General features: G+C 40.9%; 1 protein-coding gene and 1 pseudogene across 1 annotated transcript in view; one reads left to right on the forward strand and one right to left on the reverse strand.

Annotated features, from left to right (window-relative positions):
• Window positions 1–5,272: 5,272 nt before the first annotated feature.
• On the reverse strand, window positions 5,273–10,090 carry LOC103289108 (lysine--tRNA ligase-like; annotated as a pseudogene).
• A 1,627-nt stretch (window positions 10,091–11,717) lies between these two features.
• UTP20 (UTP20 small subunit processome component) overlaps window positions 11,718–22,118 on the forward strand; it is a 90,494-nt gene continuing 80,093 nt past the window's right edge. Inside the window, exons 1-8 of the mRNA XM_054719406.1 lie at window positions 11,718–11,855; window positions 12,713–12,793; window positions 16,393–16,459; window positions 16,570–16,702; window positions 17,151–17,339; window positions 20,158–20,239; window positions 21,038–21,175; window positions 21,621–21,776. Coding sequence (XP_054575381.1) covers window positions 11,811–11,855; window positions 12,713–12,793; window positions 16,393–16,459; window positions 16,570–16,702; window positions 17,151–17,339; window positions 20,158–20,239; window positions 21,038–21,175; window positions 21,621–21,776 — 891 coding nt within the window. The 5' untranslated portion in view covers window positions 11,718–11,810. The remainder of the gene's footprint in view (window positions 11,856–12,712; window positions 12,794–16,392; window positions 16,460–16,569; window positions 16,703–17,150; window positions 17,340–20,157; window positions 20,240–21,037; window positions 21,176–21,620; window positions 21,777–22,118) is intronic.

Consider the following 22,118-nt stretch of genomic DNA (forward strand, 5'->3'; position numbering starts at 1 on the left):
ACAGGAGCGAAGTGCCACAGGGAAGACAAGACTGCAGACTCCAGAGTCTGCAGCGAAGATGGCAGACTCTGGCTGGAGCGAAGGCCTGGGTCACGGGTGCCGGAGGAAAACCGTCCTGGAAGCCAAGGGAAGGAAGGCCTATTACACGAATCTCTTCAAGCAACGGGCCTCTAGGTTTGTTATAACAGCCCAAACTAAGACAATATCCAACCACAAATCTCTTTTTAGCTTGTTTTGAATTCAAAGGGATAAATTTCTTTCTATTTGTACATACAACTGCTAAAACAAGTATGATTTCTAAACAAAGGGACTTCAAGAAGGAGGTGTGTAGATGTTACTTGCTTTCTTTCCTTAAAGCAGCTAAGTGGCCTTTCTCTGGGAAAAGGGCACCAAAATTCGGGTATAACTTACTTAATAACAATAGACAATTGTCATAGTATATTAATCTCAATTGCTTTCCATGACAAGGAAAAACTGTTACTAGGCCTTGTCATGAAAGATTTTTCCAAGGGTTTCCTATAATAATGATCTATTGTATTTTTAAAAAGCAGGTTATAAAATAATATGCATTCTATAACTATAGTTTAGTATTTATAGGCATAAAAATGTTCTGGAAGGATACACTCAAGGATGTTGACAGGAATTACAACTATATATTGAAAGTATGTATAATTTTTTTTCTTTTTGCTTAGCTAAATATTTTAATTCTTGTGCTACAAAAATATACTTTTGTAATAAGAATTTTGTAATAAAATGATTCAACTACTAATATAATACAAGATTCAGAAAAGCTACATACACAGTTTCTGAGAACACCAAACTTGCATTTAGAGTTTATGCTTTCAGAAAGGAGTAAGAAAATTAACAATTATTAAATATTTGCCATGTTTCAGCAATCCTGCAAGGTTATTGATACTGTTTCCATTTTACAGATAAGGAAACTTGAGGTTCAAGGAGGTACCATAATAGTGTAAATCATAGACTTAGTACAAGACAGAGCCATGATTAAACCAGATTCGTCTGATCCACAAGGCCACTCTCTCAACTTGACTGGACAGTTTATAGAAAGTGCAGAGACCTGGTTTTACTCATCACCACTCATGGCGCCTGTATACAATAAATAGGCTGTCAATAATGGCTGCACCTCAGTTGCATCTGAGCCAAATTCCTTTCTTGGAATTTGGGAAGGAGCACCAGGTCAGGCTCACTCACCGAGTAAAGACAATGTCTCCGATTCTTGTTACAACTTCAGTACAAAGTGCTCCGTCTTTTAAGACTAAACGTGGCTTACATTCTTTCTGCTTGAGGTAAAAGCCCATTATTAGAGTGACTTAGAGCCCTTTGATAATTCTGAAATAGACATGCTCTTAAGAGAAGCACCTCTACATCATGGTCCACTGACAATTGGCCTCTTATTTTAACAACTGGCACAACATCACTATGTTGCCTCAATTGTCCTTTGTTTTCCTGTCCTATCGACTGCTTTGTTAAGTACTTATATAACTTCGATTCCCATCACACCAAGGAGCTTTGGGCAAGTTATTTATGATCTCTCCCTGCTGTCACATCACTTCTGTGAAGAACTTAATTGCCAAACTTTGTTTTCCCATCATTAAAATGGACACAGTAGGGCACTGCATGCTGTATCTCATGGAATCAGTTTGGCAAAGTTGCAAGTGAAGAATTATTGGCAAGGAGTCAGTGTTTTAGGTGGAAGAGAACCAAACTCAGACCAAAACATGAATGAGTGCTGACATTTAGGGAGTGGAGCAAAATTATGTGGGATGTGTGGTGATGGAGGGAAGGTACCTGTATGACAACAAGGACTATTTATGGAGCTCTTAGAATGGGCAAGATGTTGGGCTGAATGCTTTATACATGTTATGTGGTTCATTCCCACAAGCAGAAGCCGATCCAAGTTGAGGCTGGGAGGACTACACTTTGGGATGGAGTCTCTTAATTACAAAATTAAAAATACAACATGTCTAAGAACTCTCCCCCCTCTCCCCCCCGCCATGATGGTATCCTGATGCCTCAAGTCCTTAGCTTCATGGTAAACCCATAAACCCTCACAAGTATGCATTATCCAGTCTACGTTTAACAAAGTTCAACTAGGTCAGTGATGGGCAACCTTTTGAGCTTGGTGTGTCAAACTTCGCCAAAAAAACTGAGCATAACTCGGGTAGTGTGTCACTTTGAGGAAAAAAACTAACTCCAAGACTCTAGTCGCAAATGTTTCATCCTCAGGAGCAGCAAATGTTTCATCCTCGGCATGCGGCCGCGTGTCGTCAGAAATGGCTATGCGTGTCAGTGCTGACACGCGTGTCATAGGTTCGTCATCACTGAACTAGGTTAAGAAACTTGCTTGGTCACAGGCTACCAAGTGGCAGAGCAAGGATTCTAACCAAGCTCCCAAAATCCTTAAAAAAAAATGCCCAAAGCCCCCAAATAGGCAATTCATGAGGACAAACTCCCTTGAAAGAGCAGTGTGACATCTTGATGTGGCTCTGAGAGTTTCCGGGCAGGGCCCAGCCTCTGTCAGAACCTGCAGGGCTTGGGCATGTGGAGTCCTGCCAGGACCTTTGCAGGAATGTGCACCTTTCAGATCCACAGACTCCGTAAGAAAAGCCACTGTTGAGGGAGAGAGAAAGACAGGTTTTGATGACTCTGCTCTTTGCATCTACAAACTGAAAAGTAAGGAAGGGAAAAAATTATTTTTAAGAAACACATATTTAAATTTGCCCAGCCCTGGATAAGGAGATATCACTGTTCAAAGCTGAATACAGCGATGTGCTGGTAATTAGCATGCAGGGCAGAAGGAGGCCTGTTTTGTAGCATTTGCCATTTTCTATGGTGTCAATATTCCCAAATTGATAAGATATGCGTTTCAAATTACCAGTGGTTGTCTGGCTTGCAAATTTCCTGAACACGGAGCAGTCAAGCTCTTACAAGCAGGTACAGCTGCTCCAGCACACTATTCGCTGCATGTTGGACTTGGCCTTGGTGGTCATGGCCTCAAGATCTTTAGGAGGATCATTCTTAAAACTCAGAGGCAAATATTCTTGGCCCTGAAATCTTGTTGCACTGTGGACAAAGGACTTGAGATAAATTATAAAGTCTCAAGAATGTTAGGGAAATGAGTTAGGAGTTCTGCGTGGCCCACCATGACTCACAAAATCTTTTTGCAACATGTACTCAACTACTGATACAGATATGAACCCTCAGTCTCCTTCTTTTCCTAGTCGCTGTACCTACTGACCTACCCCCACTCAAGCCTGTTATCTGCACCCCTCACCCTATAAGTAACTACAACAGCCAATGGCACATGTCAAACCTCCTCATCTTACAGATAGGCAACTGAGGCCCAAGAAAAGAAAAATTACAAAGGCCATATAAAATTTTAAATACTAACAGTGGACTAAAACTTAAGTCTTCTGACCTTCTATAATCCTTTCTAACACCTTGCTGTTTAAGCAATTAAGCCTTACAATAAACATTTCATGATGATATCTTTGAACACTACGGTATCTTCCAGATTAATTTTGTAACAACATCAGGAAAGTGATAATTTGGCTGTTTGGGGCCTTGACTCATTTCCTCTGCCTTGTTCAGTTTTCTGAAGCTATAAACACTCAACCCTGTACAGCTAAGCTCAGGGCTGCCCAACTCAAAGACTGGCTAGATCCGCCCCCCCTCCCACACACAAAAAATAAAAAATAAATAAATAAATAAAAAAACAGAGCCTGGGACAGCAGCTCATAGAGAGGTAGTTTATTTTGGGACATAGCCCAGGGAAGCAAGGAAAGGCAACACAGGTGTGTTATCAAACTGAGCAACTGGGACTTTCCCTACTGGGACCCCAGGAGGAGTCTTATAGAATGTCTTTCAGAATTAGGGGATTCCTGCAATGTGGTACTTTCAATGTGAAAACCAGGAAAGTCCTGGGAAAACTAGGACAAGTTGGTCACCCAATCAGAGTCATCTGCCCAACGGCCAGGCGAGAGAAATGTTTACGCACTAGCTCCCATGCTTCAGTGGCTAAGTTGCCCCAGGACAGTGGTCGGCAAACTCATTAGTCAACAGAGCCAAATATCAACAGTACAACAACTGAAATTTCTTTTGAGAGAGCCAAATTTTTTAAATTTAAACTTCTTCTAACACCACTTCTTCAAAATAGACTCGCCCAAGCCGTGGTATTTTGTGGAAGAGCCACACTCAAGAGGCCAAAGAGCCGCATTTGGCTCACGAGCCGCAGTTTGCCGACCACTGCCCCAGGAGATGCCAATTCTCGCACACTTGCATGTTTGCATGTGTGAGACTCAAAGCACATTTTCTCATGTGTCCAAAGAACTGGCATGAGAGTAGTCCCCGAGTAGAGTGAGATGCAGGGCACCTGAGGAGAGGGACTGACGGCTAACAGTGGCTGGGGTAAAGCTAGGGACAGGATGTGTACAAGGGGCATCCCAGGCAGTTCATGAAGGGTTGTACAAAGAGCCTTGGTCCCTGATTTAGTAGTCACCATATCCTCTGGGACCTGGGATATGGTGACTACTAAAGCTGCCTTGCAGTTCACCAGGCTGCCCTTTCATGAATCTACCCTTGACAAGATGTTGACCCTTATATAGTTTTCCTTCCTTCCTCCATCACTTCCTCTTTCCCCCCTTCAATAAATATTTAGTGAGTACATATACTATCTAGGGTCTAGGCTATGTACTTGAGATATAAAAATAATTAAACATAATCCTTGTCCTCAAGAGCATGTAGATGAAGGACCAAATCATAAAACAGTTATAATACAATATAACTCTGGCAGAGAAATGGACAGAAGGGAAAAGGGAAAAGAAAACCTTCACATAGGAAGTAACTTTAAAAAAAAATTGTATTGATTTGAGAGAGAGAGAGAGAGAAAGAGAGAGAGAAACAGAAACATTGATTTGTTGTTCCACTTATTTATGCATCCACTGGTTGATTCTTGTATGTGCCCTGACATGGGATCAAACCCACAACATTGGTGTATCCAGACAATGCTCTAACCAACTACCTGGCCAGGACCTAAGAAGTAACCTCCTTAGTCTCTAAGGAGGAGGATGATGATAATAACAACAGGGACAGAGAACTTTGATGGGATGCTGACTATGTAGCAGGCAATGTTTTAAAGTCTTTATAGCACTAACACATTTACAGTACAATATCCCTGTGGAGGGGGTGCTATTGTTATCTGTGATTTAGAAATGACAAAGCTGATCTATTGAAAATGGGTTTTGGTGAATAACTAACAGTCTTCAAAAACCTGCCGCTGCCTCATGTGGTCATTCAGCTCAGTGGAGGCATTGCGTATTTCCTTCCTCTTGACAAAAAGCTCAAAGGGCTCTGTCAGACCCGCTTTAGGGCGGTGCCATTTTACAAAAGGGTTCATTATCTGTGGGTGATCATAGATGAATGTAGGATTGATGAATGCCACTTCCAGGAACTCCTCAACAAGCTTAGTGGCTGTGGTCCAAGGTGGAGGGCATTCAACAGCTTTCGCCACACAGATATCATCAGGAATTTTGCAAATTTCTTCAGTTTCAAAGATGATAGTTTCTGGCAGCTTCACCCCCAAGGCTTTCTCAAGCTCTTTCTGGAAGGGTGGGGTGAAGTCAATCTCATAGGCTTGGCCCTCCAGGCCACTGGATGGTGGGTGGCCTTGTAACCATCTGTAATGTGCTTTACCATCCCTGAAATCACCTTCTCTGCAATTTCCTTGAGATCATGATAATCTGTAGAGGCCATGGAGAACTCACAGGTGGTGAGCTCAGGATTATGAGTCAAATCAGTTTCTTCATTCCGGAACTGGTGTCCAATTTCATAAACTCGGTCAGTGCCACCAACCACCAGCATCTTGTGGCAGAATTCTGGAGCAATTCTCATACATAAATTCAGGTCCAGCTCATTGTGGTTGGTGCTAAGAGGCTTGGCCACAGCTCCCCCTGGGATGATGTTCATCATGGGAGTTTCAAACTCTAGGAATCTCAACTCATCCAAGAAACTTCTTATATATGTGACTAGAGGGCCGGTGCATGAAATTCATACACAGGGTGTGTGTGTGTGTGTGTGTGTGTGTGTGTGTGTGTGTGTCCCTCAGCCCAGCCTGCACCCTCTCTAATCTGGGACCCCTTGAGGGATATCCCTCTCACAATCCAGGACTGTTGGCTCCCAACTGCTCGCCTGCCTGGCTGCCTGATTGCCCCTAACTGCTTCTGCCTGCCAGCCTGATCGCCCCCTAACTGCTCCCCTGCCAGCCCGATTACCCCTAACTGCCCTCCCCTGCCAGCCTGGTAGTCCCTAACTGCCCTCCTCTGCCGGCCCGGTCACCCCCAACTGCCCTCCCTTGTAGGCCTGGTCCCTCCCAACTTCCCTCCCCTACTGGCCTGATTGTCCCCAACTGCCCTCCCTTGCAGGCCATCTTGTAGCAGTCATCTGGTGTCCACATGGGGGTGGCCATCTTTGACAAAATGGGGCGGCCATCTTGTGTGTTGGAGTGATAGTCAATTTGCACATTACCTCTTTATTATACAGGATGATCTTAGTGGAGGATACACTTCTGCCTCACAAAGTCATTCAGGACCAATTTCAAGTATCTCTGATGATACTGTGTTTCCTTGTCTTTGAGGCCAAAGTGAAAATGAGGTAACATATGTAAGCAAGGAAACAGCAGTGTGATTTCATAGGAATCACAGCTAACCCTTCTTGGTTTACCCAGAATTCCCCTGAACTTCAATTATGTCTCCTCAAAGCAGTTTGTTATTGATATGAATGGATTCTTCTTCTGATTTATAATTCCTGGAATTGGCCATGACTTGCAACTTGAACCCCTCTTCTCAAAGGTCACAGAAGATGAGCTTCCCCTTGGAAGCTCTTTTGGCGTGGATCCTATCTAGAAAAAGAACTGCCACCTTTAAGATAATGTCACTCAGGTGGTTCCCAGGCTACAGGTGACTGTATTCTTGGATGAAGTGAGTGACTGAGACACCTATATGGAACTTGTGTGAGTATGGGTCTTCCCCATTAGCCTTCAGTTGATGGACTGCTTGGCTGCCGATCCTGAAGTATTGGTTTAGGTCTAGGCTCTCCTCTTTGGCACCCACATCCTTGTCAGTGGTGTGGTTGGTGGCAGCAGCATTGTCCTGGCTTAGTTGTTTCTCCCTGAGCTCCTTCTGTTTGGCCTCCTTCTCTTCTACTTTCTTCTCAACTTTCAGACATCTCTTTAGCTCATTTTTGCTCACTTTCAGCTCACCGCTATCCACATTCCCCTAAGGTCCCTGAATCATAGCCATCTTTCTGAAGGCTCGAACTGAAAGGAATATGGGCTGTTCCTGTGACTTGCTTTGCCCAATAGCATACAGTAAAAGTGGTGGTGTGACTTGTGACAGTTCTGAGCCTAAGCCTTTCACTCTTCCAGGCTCTCCTTTGCCAAGAGAAAAACCCAGGCTAGCCTTTGGGATGATGAGAGACCACATATAACAGGGCCATGCAGCCAAGTCATTCAAGTCAACGCCATGTTAGATCAGCCAGTCCCCAACCAGTGGTCAGCAGACCACAGATGCTTGAATAAGTCCAATCAAGATCAGCCAAGGCCCTTGGGGGTTCTTCCAGTTGTAAAATGTAATCATTCTTGTTTTTGTATCCGATTCATTACAGGATTTGGCCATTAGAAAAAAAAGATAAATCTAAAATTGGACTCCCGATTTATTACACCTTGCCACCACTCCCAGATATCTGAAGCAACAATGTTTAGGTAACAACAATATCTTTGTTGTTGTTTTTCTTTCCTAACAGTTGGGTAAATAAATGTTTGTGAAGTAGGTGAAAGGTAAATTTATAACTTATAGCTAAGTGCTTATGCACTGACAATGAAAACAAGAGAAAATAAATAGCATTTTGGCTCTCACTTTGGCATTTATGATTTGCTAGGTTGGCAAAATGGGCACATCCTGAGTAAAAGAGAGTTAAGAGTGACTGATTAATTAAAAAAGAAGAAAGATCAGCCAAGGCTAACCCAGAAGAGCAGAATCACCCAGCCAACCACAGACTTGTTGAACACCACTGTGGCTTTTTTCTATGCAGCTTTACTGTGGCATTAGATAATGGATATAGTTTAGCTTTCAGGCATAGCAGGTATTAGACCTGTATTAAGCAGAACAATTTATTAATCAGGAAAATTGATCTAAGTTTCAAGCAACAGAAATCTGACTTAGATTTGCTTAAACACACAAGGGAATTTTTTGGCTTACATTATTGAAAAGTCCAAAGGTAGACACAGCTAGATCTAGATGCCCCAAATTTGTCATTAGGAACCTGATTCTCTCCATCACTTGGTTCTATTCTTTCCTGTCTTCGATTCATTGTCATGCAAATACTCCCATGGGGCAAGATGGACATCAGTAACCTCCAGCTTATACTCCATTGTATTAGTTATTAAGTGAAAGAGAATGAATGTTTTTCAATAGTTCAAGTAAAAGTCCTAGGGACAACTTTCATTAGTCTGACCAGGATCATACACCTGTCCTTGACCAATCTTTTTTTTTCTTCTTCTTTTTTTTTTTTTTCAGGGAGATACACTGGACCTAGGCCAGGATTATGCATGCAACCCTGGAGACAGGGGATGGGTTAATACTGAAACCACATTGACTAAGACTAAACAAGGAGATTTCCTAAAGGAAAATTGAAATAGTGCAAACTAAAGAATGGGGAATAGATGTCTTCTATACTCCTCAGCATTACTAATGAATTTTTTTTTTAAAAAAGAGAGTGATGACTGAGCATTGTTTTTCTGCAGAAGGCAGTTCACTCCTACCTGTAAACACTATTCAACATTGATGCCAAAGTAGCTATTGTTATGCACAAGGGTTCTTCCACCCTGCCCAGGTGAATGGTCTAAAAATCAAATTTTGATCACATCTCTCTACCACATAAGTAAGATCCAGTGGCCATACACATGACAGGGCTTATGACAGTCGAGGAGCAATAAGGTGTCTGAACTTAATCTCCAAGACTCTTTGAAGTGTGCTTATGAGCTACCTGAATCATAAAATTGCTTCCATGTCCTAACTGGAGAGGTGCAGTGGCTAAGAGCACAGATTCTGGGTACAGCCTGCCTATGTCTGGGTTCCAGCTCTGACTACTTTCTGAGACTATGTGACTTTGAGCAAGTGAATTAGCCTCTCTGTGCCTCAGTTTTCCCATCAGTAAATGGGGATAACAGAATTTACTTTATCGGAAGAATAAATGAGTCATTATATGCAAAGCACTTGGAATATTATCTGGTCTGTTATCACAGCTATAAAGTGTAAGCTATTAGTCACCTGGGAAAATGCATGTGACAACAATTCTTTGAATGTGGAATAAAAAGCCTGACACTGGCAATTAAAGATTCATGACCTTGGCTAAGTCACTTGTTGTCTCTGGGGTAATTTTATTTTCTTCAGCTATAATGTGACGGAAATTATATCTACTCTGCTTACCTCACAAGGCTGCCACAGAATCAGAGATGATGGATGCTAAAGCCTTTGAAAACCTCCAAGTCCTTTATAAATAAAAGGCCTTATTAATATGAATTATCTTCATCCAGATTATCTGATTAGTGTGCAATCAGGGCAGTTTTTCATCCCACGCTGTTTTGCGCAAGGAATCATTAGGAAAGAAAATCCACCGCTGACATAAAATTATACATTCCCCAGCCAAACCCAGTTCAAAAGCCTTTGGGACTGTTCTGGGATTTGAAATATCCTCCACCATCTTTTGTACCTAGCATGAAATAAAGTTGATTGTAATAGAAAAGTTATTAAACTGTGGGTGAGGACACCTGGATTACAGCTCCCAGTTCTGCTGTTAATTTACTGTCATCTCACGTGAGTCATTTTATTTCTCTGGGCTTCCCTAGTCTATAAAATGATGAATGCTTATAACACTGTGACTGCCTAGCTTTTGCGACAAAGATGTTCCTGGGCATTGGGGTTCTGGTGACTTCTTGGTGGAATATCACCTTCCTGGCCACTGCTAATTGTTGGGGCACTCCAGGGTTAAACTTGGGTCTTCTTCTCTTCTTCATCCTCCTTTTCATCATTTTCTCCCTAAATGATCTCTCCCAGTTCCATGGCTTTAAGTACGTCACACTTTCAGTAAAGTGCATGTAAGGTGTTTAATTCACACCTCCACCCTGACCTCTACAGTGAGCTGTAAGCAGGAGTGTATTCAACTGTCTACTTAACATCTCTCCTTAGCTATCTAAGATGTAAGCACCTCTGATGAAATATTTCCAAACAGAATTATTATTATTAATATTCCTATTGTCTGTGTTGTTCAGCTCATAGAACAATGCATGGCCATAGTAGACTCTCAAAATATATTTGTTGAATGAATCAGTGAAAAAACATATATATACAGTATTCACACACAACTGTTTGTACAATTATGTTTAACAACATGACATTAGAGTGACGGGAAAAACACCAAAATGTTAATGATTATGCATGAAATTACAAGTTGTTTTTTTTTAATTTAAAATGTATTTTCTATTTTTCACTTCTTGGTGGAGTATCGCCTTCCTGGCCATTGCTAATTGTTCAGCTAGAATATGATGGAAATTATATCTACCCGTCTTACCTCACAAGGCTGCCATAGGATCAGAGAAGATGGATGCTAAAGTCTTTAAAAATCTTCAAGTCAAGAATATCAAACTTTAGGGAATGATTAACCAGGGAACTTATATATGCATATATGCAGAGAACAAGACAATAGTGTGATGAAGGCATGGGAGAAGAGGTACAGGGTAGAAGGGGTCAATGGGAGAAAAAGAGTGGGGACATCTGTAATACTCTCAACTATAAAGATAAATTTAACAACAACAAAAGGAATATCAGACTTTGGAGCTGAGCGACCTTTGCAAGACTGCCCTTACCTTACCTTCTTCCTATGCCAAAGGGGCTTAAAAATAGGTACCTCATTTATATTCATGCAGCATTCACAGTGCTTGAGGAACAGAGTGAAGAAATAAAATGGAGTCACTGTAGTAGTGAAGCTGCTCAATTACGAAAATCAAGTAGTTCGAGATATGAGGAAAAGCTGTGTCAATGCCTGCATACACCACAGACCTCAGATAACCCTCTGATGACCCCCCCTGAGGGATTCACGAACGAGTGGACATAGATCCAGACCAGGGGTCATCTACAGGTTTATCATCTTTCACCAATCCAGAGGCTAAGAATGCAGGGCTGATTCTTCTCAAGAATATAATTTAAACTGTAAGAACCTCCAGCTTTTCTTTCCTTTTTTTCAGAATACTCTGGGTTTTGCCTAGTCGTATTTCTGTTTGCAAACCCTGGGAACCTTGAATAAATCTTTATCACCTATTTCTAGACCAAGGCTCCTGATTCACGCTTTCCTGTGAAATTAGGAACGTAAAGAACTCCGTGGTGAGTGTTAGCCGATAATAATGACACACGGTTCCGTTTGTAATAAAAATACACATGTTCCTTATATACCTTTACCAAAGGGAGCAAAAAGAACTCCGCCGACCTACCCACCGGCCGGCGCCTCCACCGCCCTGGCTCCCCCGAGGGTGCGCCTGCTCCGTCCCCTCCTTCCGCCCACGTGACCCTCCCAGGCTCCTCCCCGTCTCCAACATGGCGGCCCCCAGGCGCGCCGGCCGCACGTGAGGAAGAGTTTGGACACCTGGGGATCCGAGAGCGCAAGTGTGTCAACTAGTTCCCTTCTGTTGCATCCCTTCGGCCTTTCCCCGGGCCCTCGTGGGCCGCTGCCGCTCCGCCGTCATGAAGCCAAAGCCCGTTTCCCACAAGACCGAGAACACACACCGGGTGAGCGAGGGGTCTTGGGCCGGGGGCCGGGAGCCGCTGGAATCCCAGCCGTGGAGTTGGCCCCGAGCGGGATCGGGGGGCTGCAGGGTTCTGGGCCTCGCCTGAGTCACTTGCCCGGAGGCTCCAGCAAAAGAGGGCGACGCTCCGCGTGTAGTAAACATGGGGTGGAGAAAGAAGCCTGGCCGCTAATTGCGCCCGTCGTTTGTGGGGTCTGGAGTGCTTGGGGATCCCCTTCTGTCCGGAGTTCCGCTCCCTCGGACAGAGTGATTCCTTAGGAGCTGTTCTCGCCTGCCGTTTTATCTTTAAAAGGCCAAATGAGGGGGCGGGCCGGGGGGAGACTAGGAGTGATTTCCAGCCCATGGCTGCTACCCCACTTTCTCTGTCCCTTGAGAGTCCCTTTATTATGGTACAGCCTAGGTTTATATAGGCTTAAAAACACTGTTATGGCAACGACTTAGCCGGGTACCTGGGACACCTAACGGTCTATCTAGCAAGGCCGCATCGCCAGCGTTCACTTAGGTCCACCACAGCCTAGCATGGGAATTTTATTTGAAATGACACAACTGACAACTTACGCAAATATATTCCTAGACGTATTCTGTGACCTTTGTATAGTATCGCAGTGCATTTGGTTAAGGTTCTGTGTCTTTCAGTTTGTTTTTACACTGTCGATTCATCAGTGATAATCTACTTTTAGTTTTAAAACTCAGTCATACATTTTATGATTGACGGGAAATACAAGTCTGAAATTGCAAGTGAAGGGTACCATTATCTGTAACGATAGTACCTGAGTAGGCTTACCTTGGTAAGTATTAAATGATGATGTATCTTAAATGTGCTCCCTCCCTCCCTTGCAGTTTCTAACATTTGCTGAACGATTGGGGAATGTGAATATCGATATTATTCACCGGATTGACAGAACTGCGAGCTACGATGAGGTAAGAGAATGTCATACTAACCTGTCTTCTAAGTATTCATAGTGAGATTTTCAGTTTCTCCTCTTAGAAGTAGATTGTTTTTCAAGCCATTCCTTTATGAACATGATATGCATTCGACCTAATGCAATAGCCATGCATGGCAAATTAGATTTAAATTAAATTTAAAATTTAAATGCTCAGTAGTCATATGTGGGTAGTTGCTACCTTATTGGACAAGTGCAGAAATGAAACATTTCCATCATTGCAGAAAGTTCTGTTGGGTGATGCTGTGTTAGACAACTGACTTGATACTCAGGTGGCTTCTGTGACCCTGGCCTCTCCCTGTCCCGCATGCGTTCTGAGAACTGTTGCAGATCCATATTCTGAAGCTACAATTTTAAAGAAATTATGAGGTCACTTTCCTGGGGCTTAGTTTCCCCTTTTATTAAAAGGGGCTAGGACTACATAATTATTTTCTACTTCCAGCCATGATGTAACTCAATCACACCTCTCAAAAAAAATCTTGATGCTTCAAGTAATTAATTCTCTGCCAGGCTTTTTAAGATCCAGCATAACATGCTTTTAGCTTAGGAATCCGATCTCAGTTCTTAACTGTTCATCACTTGGCTGTAGTTGGACTCTGCTCACTCTCTCTTTGAATGCCTTATCTCCACGGTATGAATTCAGTGTGTTAAATGATGTTCTCTAGGTAAGCACATAATGCTTGGGGAACTCATAGTTAAGGGAGACTAACCTTAATTATTTGGGATTGTAGGGTGGAGTGTAAAAAAATGATAAAGTAGCATGGCTGGTGTGGCTCAGTGGTTGAGCGTCGACCTATGAACTAGGAGGTCATGGTTTGATTCCTGGTCAGGGCACATGTCTGGGTTGCAAACTAGACCCCCAGTATGGGGGGTGTTGGAGTCAGCCAACTAGTTATTCTCTCTCATTGATGTTTCTCTCTCTCTCTGAAATCAATAAAAAATAAATTTAAATTTTTTAAAAAAAGATGAAGTAGTTAAAGTGATACCTGATTTTAGTCTTGTTGTTTGTGTAGATTTTGGCTTGGCAACGAGGACAGGAAAGTCTGTTTATGCTGAGGGAGAAGCCTGTATAAAGGAACATGTAGGGTGTGTGTGTGTGTGTGTTCGATGGTGACTGGAATGGGGGAAGGGAGTACCTGGTGAGAGAGTCAAGGATCATAAAGGGCTTCATATGGCAAGCTAAGTTAGGATTTTATCCTGAAGCTATGGGAATTCTAGGATTGTAAGGCAGGGGAGTGAGTGACATGATGAGGTTGATAAGGTAAGTTTAAGCTTTAGATCTCTCTGGCTTCAGTGTGGAGGAAAGAGCAGGACTGGAGTCAGAGTAACCAGTTGTGAGGATTCGGTAGTTACCTACGTAAGAAATGATTATGGTAGTAGCAGTCAAATGGAGAGAAGGGAAAGATTCCAGATATATTAAAAAAGTAGGGTCAATAGGGCTTGTGACCTGCTGGATATGAAGGGAGGAAGGGATTGGACGTTTTTTGGTTTCAACAACTGGGTCAGTGGTCGGCAAACCGCGGTTTGTGAGCCACATGCGGCTCGCGAGCCACAGTCTGCCGCTCTGTTGACTAATGAGTTTGCCGACCACTGAACTAGGTGATTGAGGATATTGTTCATCAAGGTCGATTTGTAGGGAGACGAGCATGGGGTTCGTTTTGTTTTGGGCTGGTGAAGTTTGATATACCTGTGACCATCCAAAAGACATTTGGATGTATGGGTCTGGTGACTTCAGAGGTGGAATTATTGACTTAACATTCAGCATATGGTTTATAGCAGGGATCCTCAAACTTTTTAAACTGGGGGCCAGTTCACTGTTCCTCAGACCGTTGGAGGGCCGGACTATAGTTTAAAAAAAACAAAAAACTATGAACAAATTCCTATGCACACTGCACATATCTTATTTTGAAGTAAAAAAACAAAACGGCAAAAACACCCGCATGTGGCCCTAGGGCCGTAGTTTGAGGATGCCTGGTTTATAGTTTAAGTCACAGGAGAGGTTGAAAGTCCTAAAGGATTGAATGTTAAGTTGGTGGAGAAGAGAGCCTAGAATAGGATCCTGGCCTGGGTGGGCTTAATGGCCTCAATCAAGTGTCTCTTGTTCTCCAATAAGCTGGACTAGGCTTCTTTTCTTAATGGCAGAATCTTTCCAAGAGAGCAAAAGCGGAAACTACGAAGCCCCTTAACCTAGCTCTGGCAGTCACAGAATCATTTCCATTGCATGTTATTGGTCAAGCAGGTCATGAGGCCAGGCCAGATTCAGAGGGTGAGGAAAGAGACTCTGTCTCTTGGGGGAGGGGCTGCAAGTCACATTGCAAAGGGACAGGGACACAGTGTATCACCAGTGGTTGACATGTGCCCGTCACAGTGCCAGGCTAGGAATGCCTTCTACCTTAAGGTTTTAAACTGTTTAGATGTATTTCCCTTCTGCCTGAAGAGACACTGGAACAGAATATAATTGGATTCTCTTTCTTCCTCTCTGGTCTCCGTAACTATTGATTTTATTTCATTTTTATTTTTTTAAAGATTTCCAAGGCACTATGTAAAGATTTACCCCCTTTTTTTAATATATGTGGTAATATATGTGGAGGATCTAGCATGCTGTTTGTGTATGTGCTTATGTATTTGTCCTCTCTCTGTTTCTCTGTCTCTTTCTCTATACATATATATATGTACATATATACACATGTATGGTAATAATTTATTGGTCTTACCTTTCAAAATACAAAGTAATATATATTATGTTAAAAAGCTAAATAATGTAGTGATGAACTTAGACTATTGTATTATCTCAGCCCTCTACCCCTATTGCCGAGGAAACTGATACTGGCAGTTTGGTATACGTGTATTCTTCCATGCTTTTCTCTCATACAGATATGTGCGAATGTTTATAGAGGTCTTTTTAAAAAAAGAAAAATTGATTCCTACTGTACACTTGGCTGTGGAACTTTTATAAAACACTTTGGGGAGTATATCATCAACATCCTTCTTGTTCAATATAGTATAGATCATTTTTTGCCACATAATATACCTTAGTATGTATAGACCACAAGTTATTCCAGTCATTTTCCTATGTTGGATATATAGGCTGTTTTATGTTTTCTCCCCCACTACAATAAAGCTAAATAAACATCTGTATGCTTGTATCTTTGCAAGTTTTATAAGAAATATCTCCAAAGGAGGACTTACTGGGTCAAAGGGTATACCTGGTTTTCATTTTACTAAGAAATGCCAGATTACTTCCCTTTAAGATTAAAGAACTATGAAGAGTCAGTGCATTTTTTGGGCCTAAAAGTGTAAAAAATAACAGAAAAAAATTTTTTTTCCTTAGTATGACTGTTTTATAGATTTTAGAGAATTATATGCTACAACCAAATCAACAAAACTTTGTTTTATTAAGCATCTCTCCTTATTGTACACCCGAATGCTTTTCAAGTATGTTAGCTAATGCCCTTTTTTAAGAAATAAAAGTTTAATTCTTGACTATCATCATCATTGTCTGTCACTATTATTATTTACTTTGATTATGGTTTGTCTTTGAATTAAATAATTAATGGGTTGCTTTAATCTTGACAGGAGGTTGAAACCTACTTTTTTGAAGGTCTGCTGAAATGGAGGGAATTGAACCTTACGGAACACTTTGGTATTTCCTACTTTGTTTCTATTTTATTCACCTGTCATTTGCACTTTATATGTTCAAAACAACTAAATCATGGTGTGATAGAAAAACAACCTTTTTTTTTTTTCATCTAGGGAAATTTTATAAAGAAGTTATTGACAAATGCCAGTCATTCAATCAGCTGGTCTATCATCAAAACGAGATAGTTCAGAGTTTGAAGACTCACCTGCAAATCAGGAACAGTTTTGCTTATCAACCCCTTTTGGAGTAAGTAGCATGTTGAGAGAAAGCTCATGGATATTTGTCTGAACTTTATGAATGGTTGTATTTATAGCTACAAATGACTTAGATCTGATGTTGAAAAATAAGAATTTACCTTTTCTGTTAGTCTGAATACTAGTGCATTGCCATAAAACAGAATCTTAGGCATATATTTTTTTGCTTTTGTTTCATACTTTTAAGAGAGCCCAATTTTTCTTTGATACAGTGGGAATGGTTGACCATAATTTGTGATGGAATGCACCTTCTGGCGTTAGCCTTGTCTTTGCTGAACTCTTGAAATATGAAAAACTTTATACCTCTCAAGATTTGATTCGGAAGGTTTAATTAATCCTGTCATCATAGGCGATTAACTATAATTTATGAAATAGACTTGCAGCATTTGTTTTTTGGCCTATATGTCTCACAAATGTTACTTTTCTTATTGTTAATCCAGTTTGGTTGTACAGCTGGCACGAGATCTGCAGACTGACTTCTATCCACATTTTCGGGATTTTTTTCTGACTATCACCTCAATCCTGGAGACTCAGGACACTGAGTTGTTAGAATGGGCTTTCACCTCGCTGTCGTATCTTTACAAGTACCTGTGGAGGCTCATGGTGAAGGACATGCCCAATATATACAGGTGACCCTTTTCTCTCTAATAGAGGGTTTATCTTTTTCTCTTTTTTTTTTTTCTTTTAATTTGTATTATATTTTATTGACAATTCAGTGCTGTTGGGTAAGTTAATAAAGTTATGCAAGCATCGCCACAATACAGTTTAAGAACATTTCCATCATCTCCAAAAGATTTCTCATGCCTGTTTGCAGTCAGTCCTGCTCCCCATCTGCAGTAGTTCTGCGAGCAAAAGCAATGTATGCATGTTCAATGTTCAAGATTGCCTCTGTGAAAACAGCTGTGTGCTCGAGGTCCCTAAATAGAATGATCCTTTGCAATAATGAGAACTTTTAGCCTTTAAGTTTTATAGGTTTTTATATTTTGGTCAAGGGCACAATATAATGAGTACTGACAACCAGGAGAGAATTTCTGATTCTCATTTGTATTTAGTTAAAACAAGCCTAACACCTGTCATGTATATCTGCCCACATGGCTACCTGACTTTAGTATGTTCTTTAATTGCCTTTTCCCTGGCTTCGGTCTGACTCCAAACTATTTTTCTACCCCAGTCCCCAATTATTTCCTTATATAAAGTTGGTTCTCTAGCCAAAGTGGTTCACAGTCCACTTTGCCAGTCTGCATTGACCTGACCTTCTCATATCCAAACGATTGAACTCATATCTCCCTCCCCATTAAAGCCGGCTTGGATTCCATAACCTCCTCTAATATTGCGGGGCCCCTTGGCCAGAAATGGAAGCTTTGTGCTCAGCCCCTTTGGCATTCCATACCACTTACATTATACAACCTCTGTTCATAATTGTTTGTTCATAATGTAATAGTATCCCCTACAAACCTGTAAACTGTTCAAGGACATGGTCTTAAATATCTACATTTCCCCAGTGCTTATCATACTTAATAAACCAAAAGAGACACTCAGGATTTATGAGCAAATTTATGAACAAGGAAAGAGAATGAATTTCATAGTAGCTTTTGTTTAAAAGAAGGGAGATATTGTTCATAATTGATTTCAATCTGGGACTTGATGGAATTTTCCACTTGGTGTCCTGATTATTTCTACATACTTTAATTGCCACATGAATACATAGATTAAATCTTCTCCCCTACCATATCGGTGTGGGTATGGGTTAAGACTGTAGATTTTGCTTTTGTATCACCTCCCTTCACCCTACTCTTCTTTGAACAAAGAATGAGAAGGAAATACTTTCCAGCCTTTACTATTTATCTATGAAGCTTTTGGTCAAATGTATTAGAAACCAAGATTACTTTATTAAAAACTTACGAGATCTTGGGGGAGATACATAGTTTGTTTGGTTTCGTGAGTTCTGTTAATTTTATGTCTCCTAGGTCATTTCTCTAGTTCTAAATTTATTTGCTTTGAGTATCACATCTTCAACGGCCTGGATAGTTTCACTTGAGTATTACTGAAACCAAAGTCAGTACAGTCTCATTCAGGCCAACTCGTTTTGTTCATTCATGTGTTCAGTAAATATGTCCTTATGCCAGGCCCTGTTTGGTTGTCCCGTTTCTAATGGTGACACCATCATTCTTCCCATCACTGAGATTTGGTGCCTTAGAGGCATCTTCGACTAGTGTCTCCAAGGACTCCAGATCCTCTTCATTCTGTTACCCACTCAGTCAGTTCACTGAATTGAATACTGTCTGTGTGTTAGGCACTTAAGATATAGCCTCAAAAAGACAGATCAAAATCGCTCTTCTTTCGAAGTTTACATTTTAGCAGGGAGAGAACATCTTGGGCACATGCCTGGCTTGCGTGGGGCTGGACAAGGAAGCCTGGGTGGTTGAGCGGCATGTCTAAGGCAGAGCAATTAGGTGATATCAGGATCCTGATAGTTAGGCGGCCAGATCATAGAGGGCCTTGTGGACACTGTTAGGTCTTTGGTTCCATTGCAGGGACTCTTGAAATATCTCTTGAGTCCATCCTTTGCCATTCCCTCCATCACCAACCTCTTTCATGCCGTTGTTCTCCCAAGCTTGTATGGCTTGAGCAGCTTTCTATTTGCCAGGCTCTTCTTCCTTCCTTTATTTCATCCCGTATATTGCTGCCAAATGAGTCTTTCTGAAAATATTCATTTCTTTTTCAGCCAATATTAGTACCTGCTATGAGCACAGAACCGTTAGGTAATAGGGATATGCAAATATGCCTTTCTGTCATTAGGGAGACCAACTTAAGCAGTGATTATACAAATAACTAGTTATAGCTACACGACTCTCTGACCTTGAGCAGGTTGATTAGGCTTTGGGCCTCAATTTCATTATCTGTAGAATGGGCATATTAATACTCCCTACGCTATAGAGTTGTGCTGAGTAAAGTAACAGAGGGAGTGCCTACATGAATGTAAGCTAGAGTCCAAACTCTTCTGCTTGGTGTTCAGAGCCACCTGTTTACTGGGAGGCTTTATCTGCAGCTGCCTGCCCCGACTGGCAGACGCCTCCTTGTTATCTCTTGACCATGATCATTTCTGCGAACTCTGTCTTTGATCTTGCTTTTATCTCTAGTGATATGCACTTTGGTATTCACCTGAATTCTTCTTGTTCAGGGCTCACTACAAGTTTCAACTTTTTATGAAGTCCTCCCTATAAGTCCAGTACCACCAATCCTTGCTTCTTAATTTCTGTGACCTACAGTCTTCTGTTCCAGCATGTGGGTGGGTGTCTTGGTAATCAAATGAGATTTTAAACTTTTTGTTTTATGCCTGCTACATATTCCTTTCATACCTAGTTCAGTGTTAGTTGGATATATAGTTGGCATTTAGCTCATCTTTATTAAAATTATAATTATTAAACTTTTTTTTCTCATTTATAGGATGTATAGTACACTCCTGGCTCATAAAAAACTACATATAAGAAATTTTGCTGCTGAAAGCTTTACTTTTTTGATGAGAAAGGTTAGTCTGATATTTTATGTTTATTGCTCATTAATTCTCAAGAACCTGATGTACAAAAGCCTGATATCTTTTATAATGTAGTTATTATGGAATAATTATATATATGTATATGTGTTTATATATGTGTGTGTATATGTGTCTATCTATGTATACACACACACACCCCATAAGTATTTTGAGTTTATATCACCATAGGTTTAGTCTTCTCACTAATGTGAAATAATTTGGGTCATTCTTTTGTTGTTATTTAGGCTTTTGGTAGTTTTCATTCTCTGTCTGTGTGTGTGTATGTGTGTTTAAAAGTGCCACCTAATTCAAGACAGGAAATACATGAACAGTGAGATTAACAGGAATTTTTATAAGGATTTCCTGGAAGAAACTGATTGCATAGTGTCAATTGTATTGGTTTTAAAAACAAAAACATTGATATTAAATGTCTTTTTATACTCATAAAATGATTTTCTATAAAAGACAGAATGTTCCCTTATCTAGTTTTTCTTGGTTACATCCCTTATACCAATGAATTACTCTTATGTGATGTTATAAGTGTTAGTATGCTATTATAGTAGTTTGAGATCATTACAAGTGTCTGTTCCTAGAATTTTGTCCTAATTATATTTAACCTTTTGCACTCGGATGTCGAGTGTGACTCGACACGGTTAGCATCAGTAGCAGGAATCGAGAAAAAAGCAAGCGAGTGCAAAGGGTTAAATATAAATCTGTAGAATAATGAGTAAAATTTCTTTATTTGGATGTTTGTGTTTTAAATACAATTTTCCATTTACATTTTTGTTTTAGGTCTCTGATAAAAACTCACTTTTCAATTTAATGTTTCTTGATCTTGATGAACATCCGGAAAAGGTAGAAGGAGTTGGACAGTTGCTCTTTGAAATGTGCAAAGGAGTGAGAAATATGTTTCACTCCTGTACAGGAAAGGTAAATAGCCGGGAGGGAAACTTTCAGTCTCTGTGAAAGGGGTTGAAAAGAAAACAGAAAAGGTTTACTGAAATGATGGACAGAAGACTGCCGAGAATAAGTAGCATTAAATGGGGAGCATTAAGGCTTTGATAGCAGTGTTTACCTAATGTAGGCTCTGGATCACTAGGTATTTTTACTTGCAAGATCATTGCTCTCTTCTTCATCCCGAATCCTAGTAACATCAATTGATTAATGAGCAAAAGTGGGTGTGTGGGGGCAGCTGGATGATGAAATTCCCATCCTAGTTAGAAAATTCCTTTTAAGGCAGTTAACCCTCAAATATCCTTGATTATTCCTAGATTCAATTTTAAAGTGACTAATATAATCAGAGTGGGAAATCACAGTGTAATACTTAAAAATGAAGGTTTACATGTTTATTTTAATGACTCTTGAATTCCCACAGGCAGTGAAGCTAATTTTGCAAAAGCTAGGACCGGTTACTGAAACAGAAACTCAACTGCCATGGATTTTAGTTGGAGAAGCACTAAAAAACATGGCCAAATCCACTGCTTTCTACATCTACAAGGAACATTTTGGTATATTTTTTGAATGTTTGCAAGTAAGTTCTAATTTTTCAGGACTCGTATGTAATAAGGAGTCCAAGAGTTGATTGTTCTTGCTTGTTTAGCAGACCACTCCTGGAAACTGTATTTTATAATTGCCCTTATACTTTTATACACTTATTGGAATTTTCCTTCCCTCAACCTCCTGTACTATTTTGATTTGATACTTTGAGATGCAGTAGGGCATAGTGATTAAGAAAGCAAGCTTTTCAGCCAGACTGCCTGTATTTAAATCTTGGCCTTGTCGCTTATTGTTAGTACTAGAAGCCCGATGCACAAATTTGTGCACTGGTGGGGTCTGGCTGGCCTGCCCCATCCGGTGATTGGCCCAGCCTGTG

The sequence above is a fragment of the Eptesicus fuscus genome, chromosome 7 (assembly GCF_027574615.1).
Source record: "Eptesicus fuscus isolate TK198812 chromosome 7, DD_ASM_mEF_20220401, whole genome shotgun sequence".
Taxonomy (NCBI): Eukaryota; Metazoa; Chordata; class Mammalia; order Chiroptera; family Vespertilionidae; genus Eptesicus; species Eptesicus fuscus.